The sequence below is a fragment of the Microtus oregoni genome, unplaced genomic scaffold, assembly GCF_018167655.1.
Source record: "Microtus oregoni isolate MIOR12 unplaced genomic scaffold, Mior012 000018F_ref0000195, whole genome shotgun sequence".
Lineage (NCBI taxonomy): Eukaryota > Metazoa > Chordata > Mammalia > Rodentia > Cricetidae > Microtus > Microtus oregoni.
This window is the reverse complement of record NW_024543077.1, coordinates 8,492,565-8,512,514: the sequence shown is the minus strand read 5'-3', so window position 1 is coordinate 8,512,514 and position 19,950 is coordinate 8,492,565. Positions and strand designations below refer to the sequence as shown.

Here is a 19,950-nt window from a genome sequence, read left to right as displayed (position 1 = left end):
ATGCCAGAGACAATAAATATTTGCTGCATCATAGACTTAAATTTAGATGCTCCCATGGCTGTTCCTCCAGGCTCAGAAAAACATGTAAAACCATATAGAAATACTTCATTGAAAAAAAAAAAAGGTTGTCTCATACAAAAAATAAAATCTATTTTTTAAATTAGTTTTTTCTTTAAAGTAATTTCATACAATACATTTTGATTGCCCATTGTTTTGTTGTTATTTTTTCTCCCATGTCCTCCCAAATCCTCCCAACTCCCTATGCAAACTTTTTGAAGATCTCTCTAACCCTCCCCCTTTTCAAAAAAAAAATCAAAACAAAATAAACCACATCAAAAAAAATAATAAGAGAAAAGAGTCCACTTTCCATTGCCAATTGCTCCTGGGCATGGAACCTGCCCTGGAGTGAGGTTGGTACACTCAGGGACACGCCTTTGGAGAAATCCGATTTGCTTTTGCAGGCAGCTATTAATCACAAAGAGCTTCTTGATTAGGGGTAGGTTATCTTTTAAATATGAGTTCAAAGAATTATTTCTTTCATGTGAAATTTATCATATGATGATGGATGAGGATGACAATTTAAAATGATACATGAAAAAATTGTAAGCATAGAGAAGAAGGTAGGCAGGAGAGGAGAGGTCAAGGTCGTAGGGAGGATAAGAAATGTACATTGTGGTATCCGTGTGCTCCAATCCATATTCATAAGTACGGTTTCAGTAAGTTTTTAGATTGAGTTAATCAAATGCAAATTACCTTTTGTTTATTATTTTGAGACTATGATACTTTGATGAATCAGAATAACTGCCTATCATACCCAGATACAAAATGTGGGGCCACTGGCGGTGGGACCAGGATTTATTCTTAGGCCATGACCTGGCATGTGGATCCCATTCTCTATGGAGGGATACGTTTCTCCCTGCATGGATACAGGGAGGAGGGCTTTGGTCCTTTCTCAAATGACAGACTTTGCTGATTCCCCATGGGAGGCCTTACCCTCTTGGAGGAGTGGATAGGGATTGAGGTGGGGGAATGGAAGGAGGGAAAGGAGGAGGATGCGGGATTGGTATGTAAAATAATAATAATAATAATAATAATAATAATAATAATAATAAACATTTTTTAAAATGTTTTAGAAGAAAAAGAAACGAACCGAAGTCATGACCTATGATTGTTATACTTTAAGTTGTCATTTCTCAAAAAGATAAAAAAAATGTCCTTAACCTCAAGAGGGTTTCAAGAAATACCTTTAAAAGGTCCCAACAGACACCTTAAAACAGCCACTAAGTTTGGACCGAGTTCTTACTCTCTTTGTTAGGAAGCATGTGTATTTCAGGTCTTTGTATATGATGCTTCAAGAGTCAAGCGGACACCAAAATATTTTACATTATGGATCACAAACTACAATTCATGTTACAGATAAGGGTGACTGTAATAGCTGTAGTCCCACTGCTGGTCCCTCATATCTGCCTCTGTGCGCCCAGATCATGTGACATGAGACACACCCATGTTAGCTCAAGAGTTTTCATTCATTAGGATAAAGGAAATTACAGTTCCATACAAAGGTATTGCCGGCTGCTGAGGAAAAGAGCATGTTTCAATTGGGGTAGATTTCTGTTTGAACAGTTCTGGCAATAAAGTTCTTTGCGGTTTTCTTCTTTCAGCATTTATTCAAGCAGAGACACAGAGTCATCTTAGGAGTTAAAAACTATTCAGAGTCTGAAATTGTGAGTTACGTCATTGTGCTGCAAACACTTGGATATAAACATCTCAAATCATGTTTAAACATAAAATATAATTTTCTCTATTACTACAAAATATTTACTTTAGAAGTTATGCTAATAGAGGTATTAACAATTTACACACAATAAAATAGTAGGTATTAATATTAGTACAAATTCAGTGTATCAGTTAATGACGTTTGTTTCATTTCGTTTCAGGAGCAGGTGAATCTGGAAAAAGTACGATTGTTAAACAAATGAAGTAGGTACAGAATGATTTCAACTGCTTACTGTTTGATGTCTATCTATGCATTGAACAATTCTGTGTTATTTATTTTAGTTTTTTATTATAATAGAATTATATCATTTTTTTCTTCTCCTTTTCTGCCTACAAGTCTTCCCACAATGCCCTCTTGGTCTTTTCCATATTCATTGTCTCTTTTTTCATTAATTTTTGTTACATATTGGTAAGTACAATCTGTTCATGAAGTCTCATCCACCTGACTGACCAGTCATGAGCTGAAATAGGGCAACACTAACACACACACACACCCTCACGTGGACAGGCAGAGCACAGGAGGCTTCACCCCTGCACTGAGAACTACAGGCAAGGAAGAAATGCTGACAGAGGAAGAAGTAGTCTTCCCCATTAAGAGCACACATCCAATAGCATTGGTCAGCACTGAACACCTGCATACAAGTATCATTAAACAGACTGATAAAATCTGTTTAAAAATGCTTTGTGAATCTCTTTCAGAATTCAAGCAACCTCATCAGAATTTACAGGCAGTGGCAACGTTTTTCCTGATTTTTTGAGTATTCAATTATTACTTCTATTGCTTAACAAACACCAATTTCTCCTTTCCTTTTGAATTTTGTCTTTTGGATATTAATACCAGGAGCTGTGCTTTAATTATATTAACCCTCAAATGAACGAGCTTTCGAACAATGATAGTGTAAACTGCAAATATTTGAAATGTGTCAATCAAGAATCCATTTGAAATTTGGGAGAAACTATTCATCATTGACATTTTTTAAAATATGGATATGAAAGATTTTTTTCACTAATATCATTCCAACAGATTCTGTTATGTTATTACATTATATTTTCTATTTATTTTTTATAATGGGATAGCTAACTACATTTCTGAATGAAGAAGTATTAAACACAACTGCTATACATAAAAACTGCAATGAAAGATGAATAAAATAAAGCTAGACAGCAGTGATGAGGCTCTCTGGTTAATCCAAAATCTTTTTTTTCTTCAATATTATATTGTCATGTAATTTGCTTGTCAACTATTATTTAAGCTCCAGTTTGGAAAACTCACCTATAGGTGCCAGCAAATGTTTGTCCTTTTTTTTTTTTACTGTTTCCAAAACATGGTTTTATAACCAACCATTGATCTACCCTAACAGAGTTATCTCTCATTCCTTTATATTGTTATTCTTTTCTACTACCCTATTATCTAGGACATAAGCACACTTGAAGTTATCTTATTCTTCTTAAGTATCTGTTACTTATATGCTTAAATATAGTTTTAAATGAATAGTTTTTTGCTATATAAAAGGAAAACTTTTAAATATTAAATAATGTATAGTCAGACAAAAATTAGAAAAGTAGAAACAAAACTAACAATGAATATTATTGATATATAACTCTGACTACCATTATACATTTAGGAGGCTGATGCAGGAGAATGACTGGAAGTTTGGTCCAGTCTATGCTGTGTAGTGAGTACCATAACAGCCAGAGTTGTGATGTATAATGTAAGACTATCCCAAAAAGCAAAACTACAGTATTTTTCTAAAAATTATTATCTGATGCAAAAATGAATATTTACAGCCACTATTTTTAGAAGTACAGTTTGCAAAATCTGACACATATAATTTTTCTACATCTAGCATAAATTTAAGACTGGAGAAATTGTAGGCTATTAAGTGCACTTGTTGCCTTGGCATAGGATGAAGTTTAGGTTTCCAGCACCCTTATGACAACTTAAAACATCCTTAACTCCAATTGCGAGCTATCTGGTATCTTCTTCTGGTCTCTCAAAACACCAAGCACATGCAAAAAATTCAGGCAAAAGATTCACACACAAAAAAGGAAATTAATCTTTAAAAATATATATGTATCATATTATACATATATATAAACTTGGAAAGTCATGAGTGTTCTTTAGCAATACGTATATCTGAGAAACTGCAAGAAGAATTTGAAATACGTAAAACATAGAAATAATTTAAATATGCAAAGTATGAAAATATAAGTAAAATATGAGTCCTGTAACTATTTAAAATGGTAAAATGGAAGATAGAGATTCCTAATTTAAAAGAAAGTACAAGCAATCAATGTGCAAGCTGTTGAAGCAATTCGTTCACTTGCATTACGATGACGTCACTGCACATGCGTATGACAATGTCTGACTAGCCCATGTCCAAAGCTCGGTAACTGCGTGCCTCCGTTCACCTGGACTGCCTCTTTTATCAATAAAGTCCTCCTTGCTTTTGACCATTTAGAAAGAGCTCATTATGCTAAGATAATCAGCTTATTATTTCTGCTATTTCTTGTCTTTTTGGTTTTTTATTTCTGTTACCCATAATAGAACTTACCACAGTTTTTCTAATGTCTATTTACACAGATATGGCCACGAACTTTCATAAAATACAAAAATCTGTCAAAATAGTAAATTTTTTTCTACAATTTGGTGCTTCTCATTAGAAATTTTACTGTGATGGAAAGGTTTCATGGTTATGCTCTCTGAACCAAGCGTGCCTTCAGTGGTCATTCGAGGATCTAACTGTAATTTTCTGTAACATGGCTGGGGGTTACAGTGTGTGATACATCCTGCATAGACTGGAATTCCACTCTGGACCTACTGGGACGAGAGTCAGGGGTAAATTCTGTCATTTATTTCAGTACATAATGAAAAACTAAAATGACCAATAAAATATTACTGGATTGAAAAGATCTAGGAACCAACTTATACCTAGACAACTCTTCCTAGAAGAAATAAAGCTAAGCAGCTGCTTCTATCATATTTTCATTCATAGCCATCAGAACTTGAGTTACCAAAGGAAATGAATGTCCCAAAGTCACTCACAATTGGCATTTTAATTTAACAACTTTAATCATTTCTATGTTTTGATTTTGAACAGAGAATAGGTTTTATTCAGTCTTGTTTTGATCTATTTACAAATACACCATTCTGCATTTTTATAGTCTATTTCGCCACCTGGTTTTTTTGTTTGTTTGATTTTGTTTTTGGTTATTCAAGTGATTTAACAGGTTAATGCGGCAAGAAAAGCATGGCCCTGTTGAAGACAAAACTGTGCATTTGTTGGCAATCAAATGTGAATAATAGATTAAAATAATAGAGGCATACTCTTCGTTCCTCTCAATGCCTGGGGCTGCCACTTCATGGCTTTTAGTTCTTCAAAGGCTTTGAAGAGGTGTTTGTGCTAAGTTTGACCCCTAAGCTGGAACTTCTATGTGTGTAGACACAAGATAAATCTTGAGAAAAGTGACACTCAAATACAAACACAAAGCACTTTTAAAACAACATGAAATAAAGAAAAGAATGCCAGGAAGAATTTATCACACAGCAAAGAAGCACAATTAGCACCAACAGAGATTTTAGCTCTAATGGGAAAATCTATTTTAAGCGATCATTCTTAAACTCTGTCAAAGCCTGACTATGAGGGAATGAGAGGAGGGAAGAGAGGAGCCCAGCCAAATCTACTGCCCGGTAACTCAACTCTGAGAACCCAGAAGCACGTACACACATGGGAGAACAGCAAGGGAATCAACAAAAGCAATCACCTCTATTTTTTAAAAAACTGCCTTTGTTAAAGCTGTAGATAGAAAGCAGACATTCCTACTCCCCAGTGTTTCCTACGAAACAGGAAAAGCCAGGAGTGTTCTGCCGAGACTTCAATCACAGTGAAAACATCACTCAGGGTTCTGGATGTCGTGCACAACTCAGACCTGAAAATCAGGGAATTTTCTTCTTGAAAAAAAAAAGGAATCTAGTGTTTGTGGATCTATATATTTGAAAAATTATTTTATTTATAACAAGATTTAATTCGCCTTATATTTGGCATGTGTTCTTCCCATGACCTAAAAGGCATTTTATGAAAAGACAGTGAGGGATAAACACTCAGAGATGTTAAATTGCCCAGACTTGGCAAACACACTTGATGAAAATCCTTCCTTTTTAAGGCGTACATACTATGCTTTTATTCAAGCGGTTTATTATTGATGGTCATTTGTACTGCATGAGTTCACCTCACAAAAGCTTTTTTTTGTATAATCGTAGGATCATCCATAAGAACGGGTACAGTAAGCAAGAATGCATGGAGTTCAAGGCAGTGATCTACAGTAACACACTGCAGTCTATCTTAGCCATTGTGAAAGCAATGACTACGCTTGGGATTGATTATGTAAACCCTAGAAGTGCAGTAAGTATGGAATAATTGAAAGGCCATGTGATAATTATATGGCCCAGGTAGAATATGAACTAAGAATCATAGGATTGTGTTGGTTGTCCTAGTCTATGTCAAAGAAACATAATATAATAATTTCACAAATTTTAACTACCACCAGCTTACATTTTCTTATTTTTCTCTCAATTAAACCTCTCTTTCCTACTCTTCACTATAATTTTATTAAATAGTAATTGTTTTTTAGGATTTAAAACTAATATTAAGTATAAGAACATAAGAAACATAACTGTACTGTGGTTTATAATATCACATCTAAGTAATTTTTCCTGTATTTAATTAATAACTATTTCATGCATTATGATGCTTTAAAAATCTACCTACTTTAAAATAGATAATATGTAAAAACTATTTTAATATACAAATTATAAGTATATTATAGTCTAAAAGCCAATAAGTAGCCCTACTACAAAACAAAAGCATTAAAGATGTTCTCCATTTCCACAAGGCCCCTCCCAGAGTGGCTGATCACCTCCAGATGACATCAATTGAATAGCCCCCAGTGGAATCAGTGCACAAGAGCAATAAGCATAGGAAGAACCATATGTAAAATTAACGAAAGACACAAAGTACTTTCCTTCTCTCTGTCCCTCCCCAGGCATGTGGGATTTCCTTCTGTGTGCTGTGATTACCATTCATGAATAAAGAAACTGCTTTGGACCTATAGCAGGGCAGAACTTAGCTAGGTAGGGAAAACTAAGCAGAATGTTGGGAGAAAGAAGGGCAAAATCAGGAGATTCCATGGAGCCCTGCTGGAGACAGATTCAGAAATGTTAGCCAGTAAACCACTGCCATGTGGTGATACACAGATTCATACAAATGGGTTAAATTAAGATGTAAGAGTTAGTCAATAAGAAGCTAGAGCTAATGGGCCAAGCAGTGATTTAATTAATACAGTTTCTGTGTGATTATTTCAGGGCTAAGCCACCGGGACAAACAAGCGGTCTACTGCTACACATCTAATTTATGGTTTACCATTTTTTTTGTATCTTTTTTTTATTAAAAATTTCCGCCTCCTCCCCACCTCCCTTTTCCCTCCCCCTCCCCCCACTCCCCACCCCCTACTCCTCTCCCCCTCCCTCTCCAGTTCGAAGAGCAGTCAGGGTTCCCTGCCCTGAGGGAATTATGAACATTGGAAGTTATCAGGATGAAAAGGAAAATATCCCTTTCTACACTATTTATTTTATAGGAAAGGATAAATCTCCTTCTTCCCATCAGTCTTCTCAGAAAGTGATGAGAGAGAAAGAGAACAGAGATATGCTACATATACTTTGGAACAAACCATTTGCAAAGCCTGGGGTCTATGCTCTAAAACCATCCTTTACTAACTTTCCCCACAGTTTGGATTCAGATAAGTTTCCCATTTCTCTGGCTTTGCCTTCTTTCACACAAGCAAAAGGGAACACCAAGACCCTCCCATCTTTAGCATTTGATGATTTATTGAACCTATTTTATTATAGCTAGTCTGTTACTGCAGACCCTGACTTTTCTTAATCACATAGAATTTTACAATGACTCTTAAGAAATGGCCTCCTATAACCCTTTAGTTTAAAGGTGAGGGGGTGGGTAATGGACTGAAAAAGAGTAGTTGGTTAACTTCAAACAGTAGAAATCCAAGGCAGAACACAGAGCTGCTTGACTCCCTTTGCAGGGCTTTGTCTTTGGGAAGACTGTTTCCAATCGTTTACTTGGCAATGTTTATTTCATGTTTCCCTCCGAGGCAATAATAGTTACTACAACGTGTGTGCTTGCTGCATTCTTTGATAACGATCTTGGAATTTGTATATAATATATTCCATGTACTTTGTCAAGGAGTTTATTTATGAAGCAAGTTCCTCTCCTTTCTCATTTCTTGCCATGTACTACCAGGCACTGACCCAACATTTACTCAGCTATTTTATTTCTTAGCCATTTCCCACCTCTGCCCAATGGCAAATTTGCTGCACAGCCCATAATTGACACCACCTAAGGGATAGCATTAACACATTTTTGGGGGGTCCAAGTGTGTAATCGCTTCCTAGAATGATCACAAAGAAATATCTCAGGATAAACAATCTCACTTTTATTTTCATTTTACAACAATCTCATATTTCTTTTACTCTAACATTTGACCCAAGCCACTATGAACTACACCAAAAACACTTGTTACTCTTTTTGACAAAATACTCAGATGTCAATGGTATACACCAAGTATTCAGACTTCTCCATACAGTATGTTATAATTTTTCCAAAAGGTAGTTTTTTCCAGATATCAGCCTGTTACTATAATGGATTCTAGTTTTTTACTCTTAATAAATTTTGGAAGAAATGGTCAAGGAAATTTTTTACTCTTAATAAATTTTGGAAGAAAAGTAGATAATGAAAAACCTTTTACATGCTCCATTTAAAACAATATCTGAGCCTAAATAACTTGCTGGTCTTCTTCCCACCAAAATATTTCTCCAGGAAGACAAGCAGCAACTGCATGCAATGGCAAATACACTAGAAGATGGAGACATGACACCCCAGCTGGCAGAAGTGATTAAACGCCTTTGGGGAGACCCAGGAATCCAAGCTTGCTTTGAAAGGGCTTCTGAATACCAGCTCAATGACTCTGCCGCTTAGTAAGTGACTTCTCGGGATGGTAGATGACACACAAGTCTATAACTGGGCGCATAGGCATGTAAGCACAAGCAAGGGAAAATGGTTTTGCACTTTATTATAAAAAGCTGAGAGACAACTGAAAAGACATGAAGTAATTTGCTGGAGAAGAACAACTCTTGCACATATCTTCTCTTATTTAAAAAGAATTAACCATGATACATGGTGCTTAGCACTAATGCAGACAGATGGTGTGTATACCGATGTTGAGGCTATATTAATCTGAAACACTTATTTCCATGTTGCTGAAATCGTCTCCTAGAATAACTTTTGATTGGTGATATGTGCATTAGCTTACTAGGTTATTGAGCAAGATAGAAAATTCTGAAAGTCAGTAGTTGATATGTTTCCAGACATTATTATGACGTCCAGTTGGATTCAATCACAGCAAATATTGGCAAGTAAGTATTTAATATTAATAAGGAATTTGGGAGGGCATTAAACTGCTTGTAATGTAATTGTTACCATGACCTAAACCTTCCTTATATCAAGTACGTCTCGAGTTATCCTGGGAACTACCAGAAGAGCAAAGCTAATGAGAAAAGGGCTGGAGTGTTGTTTTTGGCCAGTCAATCCCAAAGATCTAAATAAAGAAAACAGGAAAGCCTTAGCTAACTAAGGATCCATGGTTTACTGATTGGGGCCATCTAGTGTGCTATTTAAATTCCACAAGAGTTAAGAGCAGACATGGACTCAACAGGAAAAACACTATCTTTTCAGGATTAGAAGTAAATCGTCAAGACATTTTAACTGATCTCAGTCATGAGGTCTAAAAACCTCTGTTTGGTTTATCAACTACAGAGTTTGACATCCAAATCCCATATTTGCTTATGAAAATCAGGACTTTAGATGAAAATCAGTTTGCTAATGCCTCTTCTTTGCCTGAAATAATTTACAAATGCAAAGGATATTCTTAAAAACGTATCTTTACTGAAGCTTTCATTAAATGAAGTTTATTTCTATTTTTGCACATGATTTTTACTCTTTTACCTGGGCATGAAATGAACGATACATAATACACCTACCACAGACTCGAGCTCATCAATAGGAAATTTATTGTTTTAAGTAATAGTAAATAAAAAAGTTAAAAACTGTAAAATCCTCCAATACTTCTTTGATTTCTTTATATCTCAATTCATCACCCATTTACAGTCAAGCAGTCTTTATTGGCATATATATTGATAAATATGATATATATATATAATGATACATTTTCACATTTTAGTATTTCATAGGCACAATATTACTTTTCCTGTTGAACAAAATCCCTTTGGATATACTTATTTCATAATACTTTACTCTCCAAGTTTTGTGTTTATGGCAGGAAACCACACATTATCATTTTTTAATATGTTTGTTGGCATGGCTCAATGTAATGAGCAAATTTACCATAAAATTAGTATGCCATTACCTTTTCTATTTCAATTTACCACAGAAATAGCCATATTGCTATGCCACTTAATCCTGTGTGTCAAATACAATGGTAGAAATGAAAGAAAATACAGTTTTACTTTGCAGATTATTCTTGCAAGGTTGAAAAGGCTAAGAGCACTTTTCATCCTTAAACAGGCCTGGCGCAGGGAGTTTAATCAAGTTTACACCTCTCCATTACTGAGCTTTAGGTATTGTAATAAATAAAACCAAAAGCAAGTAAGCAAAAGGAAAGAAAAGGAAATTGTTCACGCTGTTAGGAACAAAATTCTGGAAGAGTTAGGGACTTCACCATGCACTGATGGACCGTGATTTGGTTAGTGTGGACCCTCATGAACTACCTGAGATCTTTCATTAAGCCTTATGGATTTCATCATGACCCTTAATGGAAATGACTGTGTTCGAAACTAAGCAATCCATGCAAAAATACCCAAACAGTTCATAACAAGGAAACAATTCAAATTGAATCATCCCCACAACAGGAATTTTGAGGAACTTGTAGTAGCTGTGGTCGCAAACATTCTAAGGTATCCTAAAACGTATAAATGCATTCAAATAGCCCTCATGGAGAAATAGCCTTCCGTTCATCTACCTACAGGATAGCAAATCTGTCTTACAGACTAAGGTAGTGTTAAGAAGTTCGTCGAGAAGAGCTTTTCAGGGGCAAGTTGTGATCTGCAGTCCGCAACTGTGGTGTCCCAGCTGCCAGTTCTTACCTTTCTGATCATCAGCTTAAAAAGCAACAGAGGGAGTTTGTTTTCCCATATACTTTAAACTCTTAAAATACTCTTGGGCTGAATTGTAGTGGGTCTCAATGTAAAGTCAAAAATATGAATGTATTCTGTTTTATTTTGTTTCCATTAGCTACCTTAATGACTTAGACAGAATCACAGCCCCTGGGTACGTGCCAAATGAGCAAGATGTTCTGCATTCCCGGGTGAAAACGACTGGTATCATTGAAACTCAATTCTCCTTTAAAGACTTGAACTTCAGGTATGTACAAACCTGTCTTCTACGTGTGGGTGGAGCAGACTTCCAGTTCAATATTTCTTCATAGAGGATACTTGCTCGCAGTCAAGTGCAGTGACGTTGAGTTAGCTGGATGGACCTCCTTTCCTGACATCACCACCTTCCTTCCTGTACTCCTTCAGCACACTCTAAACCTCTCCTTCCTTCTGGGCTGCGTTTTTCAGTCAGGTGCTATTCAGATTCTGTTTCTAATACTTAAAAATGACATTTTTCTTTGAGCTTTTTTTTTAAAGAAAATATTTAAATAGTCTTTTAGGAACAAATGCCAGGGGTACTATTTCACTTACCCTCTTACTTCTCTAGTTGTTTGACATATTCCTTAAATCAAACTTAGTTTAAGATGCAAATAATTAAAATACAATTATTTGAATGTGATGCTATTTAGAAAACTCACAAGGCACATTTTATCAGCCTGTTTTGGGTATGGAAATGAATCCCTATTTTATTGCCTTTAATTCCCTTTCAAGTAATCCTCTGAAATTCTATTATCAAATCACTCCTGGACTATATTAAGAAATGGAAATCATAATACAGTGTTAGATAACATCTCTTGGTCCTTAACAGCTTTCACACAAACACCCCAGAGAGGCTGAGTATATTTGTCATATTCATACAAAGCTTAACATTATTTTATGTGGATTTGGGGGTGAGATAGATTATTAGTAATACCAGGTTATGTTAGTAATGAAACATTGCTAGAACTACATACTAAGCAAGGTCAGTCATGCCTGCAATAATGGAGATGTATTTAAAGAATTAAAAAGAAACAAACAAACCTGGAGAAGCTGATATGAATTATTTATAGCCAATTATGAGGGGAAAAGTAACTTAATGCTCCTTATCTAGAACCCTCAACTCAGTTTGAGAGTAGTGACGGTTTTGAAATGCTGTGAAGAGTCTAGGTTGGTCATTATGAGGTGGCTGATTAGAACAGCTATTAAAATATTTTCAAGAGATATAAACGTAATATTTTCCAAATTTGTACTAAATTTCAGGCCTACACCTAGTGACTTTTCTGGAATTAATTAATGAACTGGCCTCACATGAGAGCAGGGCAAAGGGAATGCAACTGAGAATGCAGCCAGCGCTGCCTGGGCAAACTCGGTGAGAGTATCTCCTCAGCCCTTGCTCGGTTTTGTTGAGTCAGATGAACTTTGCTCCAGTTTCTGGAATTTTCCTTTGGGAGCCAAGTCCAAAGCTGCTCCCTCTGTCTCCCTCCGCCTTGCCAGGACTTTTATACACAGTCCCCTTTCTGTCTTGCCGCCTTCCCTCTCTGCTAATCCCTGTGGCACAGACTGGAACAGAGGCGGCTTTGAGGCTAGCCAGGCCCGACGTGGCCCTGTTCGTTCTCCAGGAAAGAGCAGCAGCGCGCCTTGTGGATCTCTTAGCTAGAACACCTACAATAAAGGTTGGATCAAGTTAAGAACTTGCAGAGTTAAGCATCTTGATGTTACCTGTCTTACATGAGCCGACGGAATTCTCTCAGCCCCAGATCGCCTGAATCACAGGGCGGTTTGGTGATGAATGCCACCTGGTGACAGTTTTGTCATGCCCCACCCCACACTGACCCTCTTAACAGCCCACTCATGAAAAAGCCCGTTGTCTGTTTTAGCATTCCGGGCATTAAAACTTTTGCATGTGCTTTACGTAGTGTTTTTGCTCCTTTTATTAATCTAGATCCCAAATGAGAAGACGCCTACCCCTCAGAGCCCTGGCCATCCGTCTGTTTATTGTCTCTCAACTGCTGTCCCGTAGTAACAGGCAACAGCGTCCGACACACTGTTGGGCAAAGGCTCTCCGAGTGCAGTAGGGTGAATGACAAACGGAGGATAAGAGCTAATTTGTAGCTAGTAATGATTTCTCAGGAGTAAATGCCCCCACCCTGCCCGTCTCAAGCTGCTAGTGTTCTATTACACATGCAAAGTTCGCAGGGAATTCAAATAAGCAGTTCTCGCCACCATGCCTGAGTCCTCCCCTTTTCCATAATAACATACCACACTACTTTTCTCTTTCTCCTTGTTATCAACGCTTCCATTTTCATTTTCCCTTTTGTTTCCATTTCTACTACATGCACTCTTGAGCTTAAAAAGTCTGGGGCTACATGTGCTAACGATCCGCCACCAGTGCTTGGAGCAGTGGTTTGCAAGAGGAAGCAAAGGGTCGGCTTTAGCCGAATGTGCAAATGTATCGCATGAAGTACAATGTACACAAAACGGTTGCTTGTGACGTGATACGCTGGGTGATTCTATATTTGATAAAGAATTGAGGAATGGAGGTTGGCAAAGACTCTCCAAAGAGAGTCTTCAGCATTACCAAGAAATGTTGAAGTTGTCATGAAACTGTGAAGCTTCCTGTTTATAAAACGTGAATTCTTACAACTTGTCGCTGAGACTCTTAGATACTCTAGAATGTAAAAGTATTCTTTTACTGTAAAGCAATTATTGTATAAATATGGTATTCTTTTATATTCTCTTTTATAGAAAGAAAATGATAGGAAAGAAAAATCAATCACATCTCGCTTAAATGTTTGAAGAATTTTAAAAGTTTATTCACAACAATTGAGATATAATAATCATTTAAAAATTTCATAAGGTTTAGCTACCTTTTTTCAAATACTGAGTAGAAGAGTCCTAATGTTTAGGCTTTCATACTACAATATAAAGTTCCTGCATTTCGAAACGGAACATAAGCGTAATTCACTTTCCAAGTTCCCCTCGGCAATTTCCCAGGTCTTAAAATATATTACATTAGCATTGATTCATATTCGCCTAGCACAAATCATCCTCAGACTATTTAAGACTAAAGAGTTAATTTACATATTAAAATGAAGAACTGAGAATTTTAAACAGGAATATCAAAATGAAAGACTCTGTGTGCCAAAGTACTGTGTCATCTCTCTGCATCATCAGACTTAATGGAAATCAGCCCTGAGTTCTTATCAAACCAGAGCAGCAACTGTCAGGCTGATAGAACAACTTATCTTCAGAGCTCTTATCAAAGCAAAGTTCCAGCTGCCAATCTGACCAACGATGTTTACAGGTTTTTCAAGTTGCTAAGTCAATGGAAAACAGGAAGCAAATCTAAGCATTTCTCTGGGGGAGCAATGTCCCCAGACTTAAGTGATTTAGAAATAAATCTAAAATGAGTTATCGATTGTAGAAAAGCCATTTTCTCTTTAATGTTCCACAATTAAACTATAGAGTTGAAATTACTGGGCAGAGGAGCCAGAAAGGCTGGAAACTGTCTCAACATAGAGCCGAAAAATGTGTAAATTTGGCAAAACTGCTTTCAAGAATGTTTGAACAGATGTGTGATTTGAAAAAAAAATGACAGTTTTCTTAAAATATGAAAGTTGAGTTCTATTCTGTGTTCACTTCCAAGAGTGTGAGTCACCAGGCTTAGCTATGAGGCCGCTTGTTTAGCCAGGAGTTGCATCCAGCTTTAGATTTGTTACTCCTTATTAGAAGTCAAGGAATTTTAATCCACACATGCTACATATTTGCTGCATATGTTGTCATGATTAATATTACCAGAATAATATATGACCTGGCATGGTTTTGATTATTTGCTTGTTTTACAGAACTAAGCATAAAACCTAGGAGCTTCAGCTTTCTAGGCAGGTTCCCCTGATTTTGAGACAGGGTCTCGATACATCACATCATATTAAGCTGGCCTTGAAGTGATTATGTAGCCTAGGTTAGCCTCAAATTTGTCACCCTCTTGCCTCCCCATCCTAAGTGCTCATGTGGGTATGCTCCAACATGCACAGCCTGAAATATCTTTTAATGGCTCTATGACTATAAATCATATGGCTGTATTATTTTTCTATCTTTCTTTTGTTAAAATGCACATGGTAAATGGGATTGATAATTATGTCAGTTTTCAGATTTGGTTCACTTGTACTTCTAAATACTTTTATCATATTTTAATGTCAAAGATAATTAAGGGATTTAGACATCCTTCTGTACCTGCACGCCCTTGGTGTCTCTGAGATGATTCGACTGTATAATGGCAGCACATGCTCAGAACTCACAGGTACCCTCATAGGTACTCACAGTTAAGACACTGAAGCAATCCTGACTAAGGCAGCATCTTCTACAGATCCCATTTAACAGAATGGCTCAGAATAAAGTCCTGCTCAGATTAGCACTTGTTCTAACGTGACCAGAGAGTAGAAAAGGTTAGAAATGCTGCTTTTCCAGCAATCCCATGCCTGTAGGAGGAACCATGGCATCTATCACAAATGGGCTGCAGAAGCATGGCTATTAATTCGTTCTCCTTAATTACATTATGAATTTTCAGTAATTGGAATAGTCGAATTATTCATACTAATTTATTATATTATGAGGCATAAGTACTTTCCTCTGGTCAAATATAAACCATACAATTCAGTAGCCTTCCAACTGATTAAATAGGACCATAAAACTCAACTGTTTGGTCAGCTGTTTAACCCAGTCATATAACTCTGGTGGCTTGCCCTATGTTAACATCATGGACAACTTAACACATAATCAATATTTGGCTATCACTTAAAAGCCTGGCTTGTTAATTTTTATTTATATCCTAATCAATAATTTAAAATCTTTCTTTTAACTTCAAGAATGCTAATTTTACCATCTGATGTTTGAAAATATTTATAAGACCCTCCTAAAACTTTAAACATATACCCCTCTCTCCAATATCCACAATTAGCACTACAAGTTCCATGCAACATTCTTGAAGCTCTCATTCAGAGAACTAAGGATAGCCAATCATGAACATTCCTCTCATTAAACTGTCAGTTTGATTTGATCAGTCTAAACCAGCCTGGTAGTAGGTATAGATGTATTTCTCATTTTAATTTTCTTTACAGAATGTCCAGAGTGGTTTTGGTTGTATTTATATGTGTGTGTGTGTGTGGTGTGTATATAGTCAAATATATAAGTAAAATTTCCCTTTGTTGGTCTTCAGCTTATTTAAGGATGCTACATTAATTTATAATTCTATAAAGTAGAGCTCAATTTACATTTTATAAGAATAAATATATGTGAGAAATGAATCATTATAATAATAGTGTAACAAGACCCAGCTTTTCACGATGCTAATGTCATGTCCGGAGATTCAGCATAAAAACACCTCTGCGGTCCTTGATCTGGTTTGTTAATGAGCATTTCAGTTCAATAACAGCAGATGGCTGAGAGAAACATGCAGAGCGCTCCGGCCCAGGCTTCTGTGTCATTGTGTACAGAAAGCAGTGCTGTGACTCACGTGAGTCGTAAATGGGAAGATCATAAACATTCATGCAAAGCTGGGCTCTCAGAACACTTTGTTCCCACGAACAAAGACTGCATAAGCTTTGTCCTCTCTCTTAAGAAAGCTAAGCTTGGTACCGCGGGAAGCTGTTTAGTGCCCAGAAAACAGCATTGAGGGCAGGTTCCCTAAGTTCCACATCTTACTAATAGCGAGTTTGGTCAAAAACTAATATTTTTTAAGTCTTAACTCAGCTCTTCAAAGGCTGAGTTTTAGTGGGCAAAATAATGATGATCCATTCAGATACAGAAAGGTATTACCATGAGTGAATAAAATGATAGCTATTTGTTTGTTTCTCGGGGAGAGCACACAATTCATACACTGCATGTGTGCAGCGGTAAGGTAGTCTCACTGCTGCTATGCGTCTACTGTTGATAGTCACAGGAGAAGAAGAACTCCTTCTCATACCTGCCGTGAGTTCCTAGTCGACCGTAATTGTCAGATCCTCAGAGAAGGGAAGGACTTAGTCGGTGAGGGGAAAGGCATGCTTTCATTTTGATAATCACCCCAGAACCCCACCTGATGCAAGTTGGAGCAGAGCCACTCGAGATGGTGGGGCTTGCTTACGAACGTGAAGGAAAGTATACACAGGAATTAAGCATGCAAGGGTGTGTGAAGTGCCTTCATCTCCATTCTGTTGAATTTACGCACGCCATAAAGTTCCCTTTGGAACTTTCATATCTCCACCATCCTTATTATCATTCCACTCCGTAGTAGATCCTGTGCCAGACATAAAATAAAATGGAACTAATTCTTGAGAAATCATTTTACTATCTCTACGGTAAAAGGCTGGGTCACCTGCAATCGATTTGAGCAGTTGTTGAAAGCCACAGTTAAAAGAGAAGGGTTTTTCTTTCCCCAAAATTTAAAGATTAGAAGACAATTTGATTGAAGATGTGGTGTGAGTTAAAGAAGAAAGTGTGATTCAGAATAGGCAGCAATTGAGAGTAGAGCCCAAAAGCTGATTAAAAGAGACAAGACTAAATGCTCCAGCAACTCCAAGTCCTGCTAGTGGACAGAATTTAGCAACATGTCCTTGAGTCCCATAGCATATCATACCTAGTGTAAAAAGGAACCAGTATTCTTGTCTCGCAAACCAAGTCACCCCTTCATGTGACTCCATTGTGTGGGACCAGTGGTCAGTTTTCCAGTAAGCAGTCACTGACAGAGGAGAAGCCTGTGAAGCTAGAACTGTTCAAATCTGTGGGTGTGACTCCGAGTGACAATCGCACTTGAAAAGCCCACCGTGAATGCCATCTTAGTGATAAACTTCCTACAGCCAGATGGGAAAACCCACACATTAACGCACCTCGTTAGGGCACAGAATCACATTCTTTGGACATCATCTGAAAATCCAGAATAGGCCGATAAGTAAACGAGTGGAGAATATGTAAAACTCCTGGAATCCAGAAGATCTACACTATTTCTACTGACATATAGGGAAACACGACAGGAGAAATTTTATTTTTGCCCATTAATTTGTTTATCAGCATGAAAAACTGCTGTGTGATCTGGAGAGAGAAAACTAGAGACTATTCCACCCCCACCCCGACCCGGGGAGAACGTGACTGTGAACTCTAGAAGCTAGAATGGGAACTTTGGTATAGTAAATAGGTTTATTTATAAGTGGGGAAACACCACACAAATTAGTTATTATATTGCCTAGCATAGTGCCTAAACATATGGTCTCAGCAAACATTAAATGATTAATAATCTTTAACAAGTTACTTTAGTTACTTGAGCATCTGAAAAATAAGAAAAATAGCTGTACATTTCTTTTTTTTTATTGAGAAAAGGAAAAAAAAAACAAATTTCCTCCTCCTCCCAGCCTCCCATTTCCCTCCCCCTCCTCCCACCCTTCTCCCCCTCCCTCTCCATGTAATGTGCTGGCTTTGTGGGAGCCTAGCCAGTTTGGATGTTCACCTTCCTAGAAATGGACGGAGGGGGGAGGACAGGGCAGGGAACCCTGACTGCTCTTTAGCTGTACATTTCTTACAGGCTCCTCCTTCTAGGGCTCCGAGTCAATGATTCTTCCAGGTGTCCAAGAGTACAGCATACCTGGTGTTTGGTTTGGGACACTTGGGGAATTTCTATTCTCTGCTACAAAGATGATAGCTATGTTATTGGTGTTCTTATCTGTGACCTGTGTTTCCTAGTCTGTAGTTAAACTTTAGACTTTCAGAGTTTCCCCTCTTATCAGTGGGTACATTTAACTTCTTTCTTTATTCTCTACTGGCTTTAAAGGGAAAATATGAAGTTAAAATGTATTTTTCTCCTTTAGCCAGCCTCTTTGTATGTAAACTGTGTGGTCTTGTATTTGCGTTGATTCTTGTTCTACTTCCAAACTACAGTCCTTCCGTCCTTGTCACACTGTATTCCTGTGTACAGTCCTTCCCTCCTTGTCACACTATATTCCTGTGCACAGTCCTTCCCTCCTTGTCACACTGTCTCCTGTGTACAGTCCTTCCCTCCTTGTCACACTGTATTCCTGTGCACAGTCCTTCCGTCCTTGTCACACTGTATTCCTGTGCACAGTCCTTCCGTCCTTGTCACACTGTATTCCTGTGCACAGTCCTTCCCTCCTTGTCACACTGTATTCCTGTGTACAGTCCTTCCCTCCTTGTCACACTGTATTCCTGTGTACAGTCCTTCCCTCCTTGTCACACTGTATTCCTGTGCACAGTCCTTCCCTCCTTGTCACACTGTATTCCTGTGCACAGTCCTTCCCTCCTTGTCACACTGTATTCCTGTGCACAGTCCTTCCCTACTTTCACACTGTATTCCTGTGTACAGCCCCTCACTACCTGGTACACTCTATCAAAAACAGATTGTAAGCCCTGGAGGCCAAGTCTTTGATGTTGATTCAAGAAATATCCAGTAAACATTGGTTAAACTGACCATGAATAAATAAGAAATGGTAGTTATTAATTTATGTAGCTCAATTTTTTTCTTCTTGCTTCTAAAAGCTTAGATTGTTTTCTGAAGACATGCTTCATAACCCCACACCTAGATACTTTTACATGTGCTTTTCATAAAAGTTGTCCATTCATTTGCCAACAAAGTCTCTATTCAGTTATTTCACAATATTTACTAAGTGTGTATTGTGTGTCAGGCATGATGCTAGGCAATATAACTGAAACAATTAGTAACATAGAGCCTTGCCTTGCATGAGTCCTGTTTTGTTAAACATGATAGATGTCAAACAGACGAGCTATATTTTTTTATTGTTGGGCATGAATCCCATAAAGTAAGAGTGGGCCACATAAATTAAATGGAAATGAGGAGAGAGAACTTAAGGGGATTCTCAGAAAGCCTCCTCTGTGGATGAGACTTGGAAACA

At 37.4% G+C, this 19,950-nt stretch overlaps 1 protein-coding gene across 1 annotated transcript in view; it reads left to right on the top strand.

The window, feature by feature from the left end:
* The window catches only part of LOC121458979 (guanine nucleotide-binding protein G(t) subunit alpha-3), a 38,377-nt gene that overhangs the window by 12,070 nt on the left and 6,357 nt on the right, over nucleotides 1-19,950 (top strand). The window contains exons 2-5 of the mRNA XM_041668426.1: nucleotides 1,938-1,980; nucleotides 6,038-6,179; nucleotides 8,667-8,824; nucleotides 11,157-11,285. Of these exons, the coding sequence (XP_041524360.1) occupies nucleotides 1,938-1,980; nucleotides 6,038-6,179; nucleotides 8,667-8,824; nucleotides 11,157-11,285 (472 nt within the window). The remainder of the gene's footprint in view (nucleotides 1-1,937; nucleotides 1,981-6,037; nucleotides 6,180-8,666; nucleotides 8,825-11,156; nucleotides 11,286-19,950) is intronic.